The following is a 13,576-nucleotide window of genomic DNA, read 5'->3' as shown; positions in this document are numbered from 1 at the left end:
TCCTGCATGAGTTGGCTATATTTATATCATATGATAAAGTTAAGAAATTAAAAGTTAAAGGTGCCGTAGAATGTCTTTTTAAAGGATGCAGTATAAGTCTAACGTGTCCCCTGAATGTGTCTGTGAAGTTTCAGCTCAAAATACCCCATAGATTTTTTTTTATTAATTTTTTTAACTGCCTATTTTGGGGCATCATTAAATATGAGCTGATTTAGGCTGCGGCCCCTTTAAATGCTCACGCTCCCCGCCCACGGAGCTTGCGCTTGCCACAAACAAAGTTCACACAGCTAATATAACCCTCAAAATGGATCTTTACAAAGTGTTCGTCATGCAGCATGTCTAATTGCATAAGTATGGTATTTATTTGGATGTTTACATTTGATTCTGAATGATTTTGATAGTGCTCCGTGGCTAAAGCTAACATTACACACTGTTGGAGATATTTATAAAGAATGAAGTTGTGTTTATGAATTATACAGACTGCAAGTGTTTAATAATGAAATGGTGTTATGTTGAGATTTGCCTGTTTTCCAGAGGTCTTTTAAACAAATGAGATTTATATAAGAAGGAGGAAACAACGGTGTTTGAGACTCACTGTATGTCATTTCCATGTAGTGAACTCTTGAACTCTTTAAGAAAGTGCCAATTTTCCCCCAAATATCAGCATGATTGCAAATGTGCTATTGATTTTATACAACAGTTTAATAAACAAGAAGTTAATATTAAGTGACTTACATTTTAGATACAATATTGCCTGTTTTGCTCTATTTTGCCAGTGAAAATAGTTCTAAACAAAGCCACAGCAGAAATGTTTTGCATCTCTGAGCACCAAACAGCTGTGTTTCCGTTGAATCGGTTGAATGAATGATTCAATGATTCACTCACAAGTCAAATGCTTCATTTCTGAAATGATCAACAGTTTGAATTAATCTGTTGAATTATTGACTAATAATATACAAGCCCATTTCACACACCATGTTGATCCCCAAAAAATTGCCTTCTGTGTGAACGCAAACATTATGGAGACCTAGTAACATTACCAGGATCAGTCCTGGAATGCGCCCTGTGTGAACAAAGCCATAAACGATGCCGTAAGGGGTGTGTCGTAGTAATGACGCTGAAGCTGAGATTGTTCATCAGCTTATGGAACAGTACGCGATGTGCTAGTTTATGAATCAATCAGAAGAAAGAAATGCACAAGCGTAATCGCAGAGAGAAATATCGATGTCACATGTCTTTACAGGATCTTTACAGGATGTGTGTGAACGCATGCACAGTTTCCAGAAAAACACTGGCAGTGTGAATGAACCAAAATCAAACGATCCTGGGACAAATCCCAGGACACATTATCAGGGTATTTTCTGGAATTTCTGTGTGAAAGGGGCTAATTATTCGCTCATTAACAGTGAATTGCTGCCACCTACTGTTGGTTTTAGTTTCATATTTAAACATCTTTTTGAATGTAAAATAATTTCATATATCAATATTTTATTTTTAAAACATCAAAACATTATTTATGCATTTGTAAACTGCAGGTTAAATGTATTTATGTCACCTCTGAGCTGTATTAAACAGTCTAAATGCTACAGTACTTCAGATGCAGCTTCTGTGTTTTCTCATTGTAGAGATAGATTTATTTGATACTGATTTCATTTAATTGCTAAAAGTCCCATAGTATTTTATTATTCTAATTGAATATATTGATTAAATGTAATAATTTTACATGATTCATAGTCTACATTTAATTAGATAAGACATTTTTTTAAAAATGGTAAAATGCAGATAAACTGTAAAAATCTATGTGAACTTATTTGAAAATGAACTTTTTTGAAAAACTACAGCACAGAATATGAAGAACAATAAAAACTTTAGGCGTCAGCTGTCCATGGCAGTTGTAAACCTGCCAAGATACCAGCACAATAACACACACACAGCAAAATAACTTCTGATCATCTACAATATCCCAGAATAGGTCAAGATATTTTTTTGTCATTATCGCACACCCCTACCAATCAACACTTTTTTTTTTTTTTTTTTAAAGTGTATATTCATTTATATATTTATTTTTAAAATTAGGCTCAAATACTGAACCATAACACACACACATGCGCGCACACAAAATAAAACAGATTTGAAATGTATTAGCACCTCTACATCACTGTCAGGGAGATTTTCCCTCAGTAACCCAAAAAGAAGGCAATGATTTTGAAGTAATATGGGTAGCTGGAGGACACAGGCCCCTGTGCACTCTTCATTTTGACTGCTATTGATCGGGTGGGTGATGGTCAACATGTGTCCTGACTCTGATCTCTCGGCTCTCCTCTGATGGAGCTCATTACATTGGACATGCAGCACGGCCTCTTCATCATAGGCGTCCAGGGCCCCTCAAGACCCTTTGCAGCATCCTTACCTTTTCTAAAGCAAATCTGCATATCTGTGAGATATACAGCAGGGGTTCTCAACTCTGGCCCTCAAGGTCCACTTTCCTGCGGAGTTTAGCTCCAACGCCAATCAAACACACCTGAACAAGCTAATCAGGGTGTTCAGGATTACTAGAAAGTTGCATTTAGAGTTTAATCAGGGTTGGAGGTAAACTCTGCAGGAAAGCGGATCTCAAGGGCCAGAGCTGAAAACCCCTGTCCTATGTGATATCAAGTGCTAGACTTAATTGAGAGGGCTGTGAGACTGTTACACAAACCGAACACAATCCCTTTTAATTCCCGAGTGGATTCGCAGTAGTCTAAGGAAAGACAAAACAAACGGATGCGGGAAGCAATTTAGCTCAAAAGCCACAGAAAGAGATTGGGTGCAGGGTCAACCGATGTTCAAGAGACTCCATTTCCGTCTGGGTGTAGCGGTAAGGGAAACTGCTCATTAACATGCAGCATTGAAATTATTATTTTTGTTTTCACAATCACGAGGCAGATACGACAAGACAGTATGAGTTAATGAGCATCTGTTTGCCATTCAGATGAGGTACAGGCAACAGAATTTCAATAAGACAGACGTCAATGTAAATACGTCGATAAAACACGAAATGCAGGCTGTGTCAAATCATTGAGCGATTACAGTCGAGCTGGCATGTGCGCAGCTAAATCTTATTTATTAATCATGGCTTATTGATTATTGATTAATCATGTTTTATTCTTGGGGTGGAATAGCGAATGCCTCCGCAAGGGACAGCATCATAAAAAAACATGGGCTTTTCAAACAGAAATATCTGGATTCATCCCAGCAGGCCTTAGCATTTCTGAGAGTGGTTTGTGTTCTCGTTACAAGAAAGCATGAAGGGAGATGCAGAAAAAAGAGGAGGGCAAAAGGAAAAGCACAACAGTATTCTTCTCAGCGATGTCTCTGGCTCAGCACAGCATGGGCTGTTTGACTGGAGGCTGAATGACACAGTAGAAGAATACAGAGGAAACAGCCCCTGTCCATCAAATGCTAACGCTACAATCTCTATAGAAATGCAGACGGCAGCATTTGAGGCCCATTTGTAGCCTGAACAAAGGCGATATGCACCAACAATTCAGTTATCAAGTGTGAAGAAGGTTCTTGAATGCTTTTGTTCTTCTGCAGGACCAATGGCCACTGGTTAACATTTGAGAAATTAATTAAGGTGCTAATTTATTACACTTTTACTGTTAAAAACCAGCTGAGAAAATGTCTAAAAAGCTTCAGAGATTCAAATTCAATTTAATGGTACTACATTTGGCAACATTTTACCACTGTTCTTCCATTCATTTCAAAGCCTAATGATTTTTAATAATTGTCCCAAAGATAGATCGAATGTCTTATATTCAAAAAGACTTGTTGAATTGTGAAATATGTACACCTTAGAGCTGTCAGACTCACAGTCTTAAAAATAAAGGTTCTTTAACTATAGCATCTATGGTTTCTATGAATTACCTTTAAAGTGCCCCTATTATGAATTTTTGAAAATGTCCTTTCATGTAGTGTGTAACATGGCTCTAAGTGAATGAAAACATCCTGCAAAGTTTTAAATCTGAAAGTGCACCGTATATAAAGTTATTGTCTCTCAAAAGTCAGAGTCGAATCTGAGTCAATTAAACAAGTCTTTTGTAAAACTAATCCCAAGCTGTTTCGTTGTGACGTCACAATGAGACATTAACATATTGCCCGCCCACTTATTGCGGGAAAATTATTTTTTTCAACAGTACCACAGCAGTACAATCTTTTGTTGTTTTCCCGTCATTTTACTGACGACTGAGTATGATTAATAATCGATGTTTATATTTTCTAGATTCGTAGTTTTGTATGTTATGTTGTGTAACGTACACCTTGTCTGTCTCCTGCTAACCAGCTAACTCACATTTTTGTAGTTCTGATATTCAGATGTGGGTCTAATATTATCTAAAAATGTGTCGATTAATGCAGTCGTATTACTTGGAGTAATGATCAAGGATGGAGCACGACTTTTGTTAACAAAGTGTAATGCATTATCAGATATTCACGTTTGTGCTCGGCTAACGTGGGAGTTTACAACATAGCTGTGGGCTCGGATCGCTTACATAACTGTAAAAAAAATTTTTTTTTTCCTCTGCGTTTTTATTATTACAGTAGAGCTTTATCTGTATTGTGATACGATGTTAAGATGCAAGTCCGCACTAACTAGTTGAAGTATTCTCTCTGTAAACAGTAAACAATCATTGTCATTGTAATGTCAAACAATGATATATAGCCATTTTTTACTTTGTTAATAGTTATGATGAAAAAGTCTGTGATCACATCTGGCCAAAATGTTTATCTTATGTTAGAGGTTTTCAGCTTCACTTGGCATTCTGATACAGTTCCCACAGGTGCACCTACATAAAGTATAACAGTGACGCTGCTATCACGTCTTATAAATAAATTAGGTGACACTTACAATATAGAAACGTCGTACTCCAGTCATGATTGCGAATCAGTTTCTGGTTGATCGACTACTTCAGACGTTTCATTGTCGGACTCGGGCTCGGATTGATACGGTAAAATCGATGCTATCTTTTCTGTCCGTACATTGTATTCAATGCATATTGATAGCTATCATTCAGTTATGGCAATGGGCGTGCGGTGCAGTAGACCAATCAGAGCAGTGTAGGCTCATGGAAAGGAGGGCTTTAAAGAGACTGATTCATTGAACTGCTTCAAACTAATCGTTTACCAATCTTTGGTGGACTGAGGTGAAATTAAATGTATATTATGATAAAGCAAAAGTGTTTTTTTACCTTGCATGCATGTAAACCTGTTGTCTCCCAAAACAATATTAGGAACCTTAAAAAAGGCATAATTGGGGCACTTTAACATCCATGGAACATTTCCTTTCTACAAAAGGTTCTTTATATTGGAAAAGGGTTAACCATGTTCTTCCAAAATGGTTCTTTTAAGAACTTTACACTAAAAGGTTCTATAGAAAATTCCTTTTTGGAACAGGAATTTTCACCATAATAAAACCACCTTCATGTAGAAGACAATTCAAAAACTTATTACTGTTTAGGTTTTAAAAGAGACATAGACATTGACATAGACTTTGAATTCCTGAACAAATATTATTCATAAAAATCAGGATAATTTTTCTTTTCTGTGAAATTTGAAATTATGTTATCAAATATAAAAAGTGTGGCTGTGGACATGCAGTTTTTTCAGGATCTACTGAAGTTTTTAAAATTGTATTTATTTATTTTGTAATTTTTTTTAATGATAATTAAGTTATAATGATAATTATATATATATATTATATATATATATATTATATATATATATATAATATATATATATATATATATATATATATTTTTTTTAATATCTCCCACACTTCCAGCTGCTCGTATTAGGGGTCACCACCACCACCATCATCCGCATATTTAACTGGCACAGGTTTTAATGTCAGATTTATAACACTTTAATATTATATATATCCTTTAATACAGCGATTTTAATATTTGTATATATGTTTTTAATATAATATAATATAATATAATATAATATAATATAATATAATATAATATAATATAATATAATATAATATAATATAATATAATATAATATAATATAATATAATATAATATAATATAATATAATTCAGTTTATTATGTATTGTTATAGTCTATTACTTTATTTATAACATTGCTTGGGCTGCAATACTTACTGCAGATTGACCCAAATAGTCAATCAACACATATTTATGGAGAATATATACTGTATCTATTAGCCTAGATGTGGGACTCACACTCAGGCTTGGCATCCAATAAGGGAACATTTGTTACTTTGTCACTTCACTTACCCTAGTCTTTTGTCAAACATGCCTTTCTACCCAGATTTCACAGTTAATGGTTGTTTTTATGTTGTATTCCAACTGCAGGGGGAAAAACGCTGCTTGTAAGCACCATGAAGCGGAAACAAGACTTTAGCTTTGGGGAATGATACATGCTGTTGACATTAAGCGGCACAAGCTTAATGTAATGTTCACCTAGTCCACTCTAGGTTCCATATTTACGTATGTATCCGGCTCAGGTACAAGTGTCCAATTTAGAGAGATACCAGGGAACGCTATCTAGGTCATCACACGGAGAAGCTGTAAGCACACTTCACATGCTGTAGTGCGCATTTCTGGCTGTATCCCAGCATGCATCAGGACTAAACCAGAGAATTTGCTACTTAAGATGGAAATAATGATTTGTATGTATTTTATGTGATTGAGAGGTTCATTATCCTTGCATCTAATCCTTTGTTCTGTACAAGCCGACTGCTAAGCGGTATCCTATATAATCCGCTCCTCACAATACAGGAACTCTATGGGCTGTAATATCCGAAACTCAGCACACCAGTAGTGCCTGATTCTATAATGCCAGTTCTATTGAAAGCCATTAGATGAATGACTGCAAGAGGATACACTCTTTGTCATGTAATAAATAATCTTTACAAAATAGTATTTCTGAGAGGATGCTTTTAAAATGTGCTGGCTGATTATTTTATGGACAGTGTGTTTTTAAAGCTAGATATAGGGGATGGGTTTGTCTTTACATTAAAATATGTTCAAGACACTATAAAATTGAAATTAGAATTTGGAAATTTTGTAAATTGGAAATTACCTTTGAGGTCATCGATATGATAATGGATTAAAATGAACAATGTACACTAATACTACACATAAACAGATATAGAAATTTACGAATTAGTCTTTCTGACAAAATGGACCAAAATATTGATGACTCATCTTGCAGGCTTGTGTTTTTTTTTCGTCCAAAAGAATGAGAATGTTCTCGTTCCGTAAATTGAAAACACCATCTGTCTTTGACAATCAGAAGAAAGTACCTAGTGATTTATTTCCTTTCTGCTTTATTTCCATTTCTAACCATCAAGTGGCTGCAAAAAAAAGAGTTTTTTCAAATGTATCTTTGTTTCCATCAATGGTACAAGTCAAGTGTGATTTGATCAGGCCATGGCATAAACTCTTGGCTATTTTATGAAGAAATTAGCCTGTTTCCTGTTTTAGTATAAGACATAATACAGGGTTTTGCACAGATTTTATGATTCAGTTCGATTGCAATATATCAGGTATAATACATGCCAAAGGAAACAAAAACTTAAGTTCTAAACTATATAGGGAATCCCATCAGTTGGTACATTACTATTATATTAAAGGTTAAATCCACTACCTATTTATTTTTAGATATAATTAACACTACAATATATAAAGTATATAAACATTTAAACATTTTTTCATATTTAATGATAGGCCTATAATTATGTTTGTACACCATTTAGTTGTTGAAAAACAAACATATCTATCATAGACATATATCACTAACAGTACAAATATAAATAGAGTGTAATATAGTGCATTTATTTAGCAAAATGCTCCAATATAGAGTTATTTACCTAGCTAACTAACAAGCTTTGGGCGTCGAATGGCTTTTCTGAGGTAAATATAACATTATGTGACATACATCGGAAATATATCAACGCAGAAATAACAAACTGCACTAGTCAAACAATTTCAGAGAAAATCTGGCAGTCTAACTGAGAAAGTTATTACCCCATGGGGTGAAAATCAGAGTTTAGTGTACAAATGTCCAAATGCCCTTGAGCTAATTTGACATTTTCTGGACAGATGTTGTTCTGAAAAGTTCTCCGATATGCTTGCGGAATGTTGCATTGAGCATTCAGTGTAAAAAAAATAGCCTGCGGTACCTGTTCCCCATTAGCATTTCCATTTTATGTTATTTTTAGCTACACCTTGTGTGCCCTTAACAGTTAAGAATGATATCTAAAAGTCAAGGGGTGTCATTTTTATTGTGACTGGTAAAAGAAGCAGCAGCACGACCAATCAATTTTTGTCAGTAACAGCAGTTGTCAAATTAGATTTGTGTTGTTAGAGCTGATTACAAGCACTCCTCATACAGATCTATAATGCTTTGTGCTCTGGGCAGGATTGAGCAGGAAGGAGAGGGGGGAGCAAGGGAGGAGGTGTTGTTGGGGATGCGGTCACCTGGGGTGGCAATGATCAACTGAAGAGAGGGGTTTTGATCGATATTGCTGAGGGGCAGAAATGCGATAAGTTCACAGATAATTCTCTCTGCATGGGGTCTCAAGTCCCATTCATACAGTATGTTGTAAACAGTGCTACTCAGTAACAGATTTTCCTCAAGGCAAACTGCAACAGACATACTCAATGAGTGGTACTTACAATGTATGTTTTTTTCAATTGCACATTAGTGGTACATAAATATCAGAATTGTTTATTCTGATTTAGTGGTCGATTATTGGCATTCTGGTAGGGCTGCCCCCTAAATGGTCGATTAACCGTTAGTCTAGAATAGGCTTAGGTCACGTTCACACTGTCAGATTCTGGGATTGGCAACTGCATTTACTTACAAGTGTGAGTCTTGAAATGTCCCGTTCGCACAACAATTTACAGTAGCGTCTGGAACACTGTCTCTATGAACGTGCAATAAGAGTCAAGCCTGTTAGGGTTGTTCCGATGGACGATATCATCGTCCATCGTGATAGCTGACAGACATCACGATGGAGAGCCCCCGCCCCACTCCGCTCCGAGTCGACACACTCTCTTCTATAGACTATAGTTAACCTAAAATCTTTGCAGGAAATGCTCTGTAAATTAAATTGAGAATATAACTAATGCATATATGCTATTTTAAATACTGTAGTTTATGCCAGAGACGTGACGTGTGTTAGTCTGTGAAAATACCGTGTCAGGCAGTGATCTCAAACTGCCGGCCCGCGGGCCATTTACGGCCCGCCCTCCCTCTCTACCCGGCCCGCAACTGATCTCAAAAATAAAACACAATCCGGCCCGCTAAATTATTATTATTCTCGAGTTGCTACCTGTCCGATATGCAAAGAAAAAGTTGCCGTTCACATATCGCGTCACATAAGCGGCCGCGCCGCATTCTCCTTCTTTCCAATGCGCTTTCGCTCCAGTGGCGTCTGTCGTTGCTATGCAACCATGAGCCGCGCTCTCAACCGTGTCGCTTCTATTATGAGCGCGCTTGCCTAAATTACACTCGACTTTAAGTCAGGAGCGTCGATTTAAACCTCCGAAACACGTCCGATGCAGCCATTAAACGTTAGGGATGCTCAAACGGCATCTTGGACAAATGCGCTGCCAGGTGTCTGTCAAGAAACAGAAGAGTGTAAAAATGTATTCAGGTATTGTATTTGTTCAGTACAGTGTTGTTCAGTGCAATATTTTAATGTTATTTAAGCTAACATAAAGTAAGGGAAAATATTTCCACTAAATATTAAAAACTAATAAAAATTACTATTTTTTTTTTTTTTTATTCCATGCACCTTGTTGGATGTGAGAAGTTGCACCAGACTATATATTAGTAGTATTATATTAGTAATAGTATTACATAATTATATTACACTCTGTAACAATGAGAGAGACACTGCTGTTTATATTTAGTATGGTAAATAAAATATTTATAGTATAGGTATAAAGATATTTTAGTAGGCAAATTTGATGTAGATGAGAAATAATGCAAAGGAAAGTAAATTTTCTGAAATGTTGTGCTTTCTTGCACTTGAATGTTAATATGGCCCTCCTATGAGGTGTCAATCACAGAAACGGCCCCCCGCCAATTTGAGTTTGAGACCCCTGGTGTCAGGCATACCTATTGGAAAGCCCGGATGAGTCATTAGTTGGGAAATAAAATAACCCTTTCTCACATAAGTTTAAAATATTCTGGCAACCGTTATTTAGAACGTAACGCTTTATTGTTTCCATGGTGACGCGTCATTGCTTGTCATGTCGCACACTGCAGCGATGTATGACTGATCTGCTTTTATTTCAGTTTTCCTTTTTTATTCAAAATATTCACAAATTTGTTAACTATAACATGAAATATCTGATATTCCGATTGTTAGATATGAGCACCTTTTATAATGATCGCGTTAGTTGAGCTATACACGTTATGGGCGCCGCCATATTAGTTTGTACCGCAGGTTCTGTTGGATTTACAACATGTGAATTCGTCCAATTCTCCCGAAGTAAGTAAGCGGTGAACTGGGAAAGAATAGAGTAAACTTTACTTATGGCTTATCACTTGAAACATGTAAGTAGTAGCAACTTGTTAACCTATATAACCTATATAAATGCGCACTATTATTTGGCACATATCCAATTGTTTGTGTGGTGAGTGTGCTTACTGCATGACATGGAGGCACTGGTGAGATCACTTGCGTTTAACTTAAAATACTCCTTCATTTTTGGTCATACAGATAAGAATAATTCAACATTGGAAACTGTAAATGGTTTGCTTTTATTTCTGTAAACTCACAATAACAACAGAACGTTGTGCTTTTGTAAAATAATGAAAACAAACAGGATGTACTTTCTTCCGTCTCTCTCAAGTGAACTTGAACGCGTCACAAAAATGAACCGAAACTTAGCGTATACTTGTACCACAAACATGAGAAATATATCTATGGAAAGCTTGAAATGTCTACTTTTAAATGAATCTAAAACAAATATTCTCAGATTATGTATTAATCTGTATGATATGTGCATATCGGTGAATCCAGTACTGCGGAGTGCATTGTCAACTTCATCCCCTGCAGCTTAAAACACCCAACTAGTTTATCAATAAATTATTAAAATGTTCAGACAGTCTTCTTCTGTTTTTTTCACACCATATTTATAATCATTACTTTTGTCAGTGGGCTGCTGCAAGTTTTGCGTGCGTTTGAGCGCTGATTAGGCTATGTATTATATATAGGCTTTTTATTATTATTTATATGGTTTATTAATATAAACCTGCGATTAGAAAAATCTTTAGTGGAGGGCAGCCCTCCATTCTGGTATCAAGGTATTAAATAATTAAATAAAAATTTTTCGCTGAAAGTGCTAAAGACATTGTATGGACTTCCACTACTGATGCCAGAGTTACCATACTGTAGATATCATACTGTTTACAGCTGCTCATGAAGCCTCGGGAGCTGAAACACGATTATTGTAAGGGCTTTTACATTTTTAACACAACTCTAAGCGGTTAACCACTCACAACAAACTGGAGCACACCCCAAAAATAAAAGTATGAACTTGTAAATGAGCAAAATATGGGCACGAGAGTTTGCCCCAGACTTTGCATGTTGTAATGCACGCACTTACCCAGTTTTGGCAAAGTTTGTCCAGTAGGTCATGACAACAGCACTGAGCATGACATCATTTTTGGAGAAGTTGCAGGGGAAGAGGTCGGTCGGGCCAATCATGGGAATACCAAAGACGTAGGGCACCTCGTCTCCGTGGGCCGCGTCTGACCAAGCAGGCTTCATCAGGCTCTGGCAGTGGTGGTAGAAGGCGTAGAAGTAGGTGGGTGACCCATACCGGGCATGAAGATCTGCCGTCACCACTGAGGGCTCCACCCATTGATGATCAGTAAAAAGTGCCACCAGAGTCTTACGCCGCGTCTCAGGGTTGTCTCTATCTGCCCAGTCCGTGTACATGAACTTAATGGTTTCTCGTAGTGTATCCTTTCCCTCTGGGTAACCGTACAGACTGTCCACAAAGTCTGAGACCGAAAAGTCAAAATCATTGCCCGAGACACCATCTTCAGAGTCCACAACGTTCTCCACAAAGCGCAGACCCTCACCCTGGTTGACACCCAGCATGATGTCATAGTTGAGAAACTCGCCCTGCTCCATCAGGATCTCAGGGTCATCGGGAATGACATCTCCGTCAATTACTGGGCCGAAGGCTACGTGGTATCTCGCCGGCTGGATGTCTTGTTCCACCAGTTCACGAGCGCTCTTCTTTCTCAGGCAATCTACCATGTCCAAAGTGTCCAGCACATTACATCCCACTTTCTCTGCCAGCAGCCTTGTGTACTTAACCGGCTGGTAGTTGACAGCCCAGCTGGACAATGCTGAGCCACTCTGGATTATGGCACGATGAAACAGTCCTGCAGCAAGAGAAGAAAAAAATAATTTTAGACAAACTTTAACATTAGGAAAAAATGATTATAAATAAGAACTGGTAATTTAGGCCCAGTATTAGAGACAAGGCTTAGCCTAAGCCAGAATTAGGCCTTAGTTCAATTAGTATATTTAAATATCTTTTATAGACATTCAGTAGAAAAAAAACATTACTGGTGTGCATCTTGATATAAAACAATGGCACTGACATATTTTAAGATATGTCAGTACAAGTTGCTTTCGGTTAAAACAGCTCAATCATGCATTTTAGTCTGGGACTAGCTTAAGCCTTGTCTGTGAAACCAGGGGTTAATGTTTTAAATTGAGTATGAGTAAAGGAATAGTTGTTGAAAGAACTTTCTATGGGTACTCATTACACAATAATGTCTTAGAAATAAACCACGTAATCTGAAAAAGGCCATACATGGCCAAATTAAACACTTCCCTTTTTTGTGTTAGCTAACACTAAGCTTGCCTGCTAGCTTAGTGCTTACTGATTACCTTGCTGAAAATCAGCCTAAGCTGGTTGGCTGGTCTTACAGTAACTGGTCTCCCAGTCTGACCATCTGAAAAGTGCCCAAAACACCTCTAAATGCAGCCAACAGTACAACCTGACAAAACTGGGAGCAGCTAAGAACAGTCAACCAACTTATGCCGGTTTAGCTGGTTTTATTTTTCCAGCAGGGTATCCTGGTCTCCAAACTGTGATGTTAGCATGACACAGCATACAGTGTGTAACAAGATAAAGTACAGCTACAACAAGCTACCACTGTAGAGCTGCACGATTAATTGTTAAAAGATCTTGATTCAAACACCCACACAATCTCATTCCTAAATGACAGTGATTCGACTGTCTATTAAACCTTTGACAAAATCATACAGCGAACATTCAAATCTGCGTTGGCACTGCTGCTGCTCAGAGAGAGCAGCTGTCATGTATCAGTATGAAACAGCACACAATATTGTTATTTCTGTGTCACAAATATTCATATTATCACAGAACTACTGGGATAAAAGATTATAGTTTGGATATAAACACTGCTGGCTACGGTAGTGAACAAAATAGAGCAAATCACCTTTTGAAAGTGCTTCAAATAACGATTGTATCGATTACATTGTTACGCCACCAGATGGTGACAAG

At 37.0% G+C, this 13,576-nt stretch overlaps 1 protein-coding gene across 1 annotated transcript in view; it reads right to left on the bottom strand.

Annotated features, from left to right (window-relative positions):
- Positions 1-13,576, bottom strand: part of nlgn3a (neuroligin 3a) — a 272,172-nt gene that overhangs the window by 16,228 nt on the left and 242,368 nt on the right. Inside the window, exon 7 of the mRNA XM_067391373.1 lies at positions 11,633-12,422. Coding sequence (XP_067247474.1) covers positions 11,633-12,422 — 790 coding nt within the window. The remainder of the gene's footprint in view (positions 1-11,632; positions 12,423-13,576) is intronic.

Source organism: Chanodichthys erythropterus, chromosome 1 (genome assembly GCF_024489055.1).
Source record: "Chanodichthys erythropterus isolate Z2021 chromosome 1, ASM2448905v1, whole genome shotgun sequence".
Classification (NCBI taxonomy): domain Eukaryota; kingdom Metazoa; phylum Chordata; class Actinopteri; order Cypriniformes; family Xenocyprididae; genus Chanodichthys; species Chanodichthys erythropterus.
This window is presented reverse-complemented; position numbering and strand designations above follow the sequence as displayed.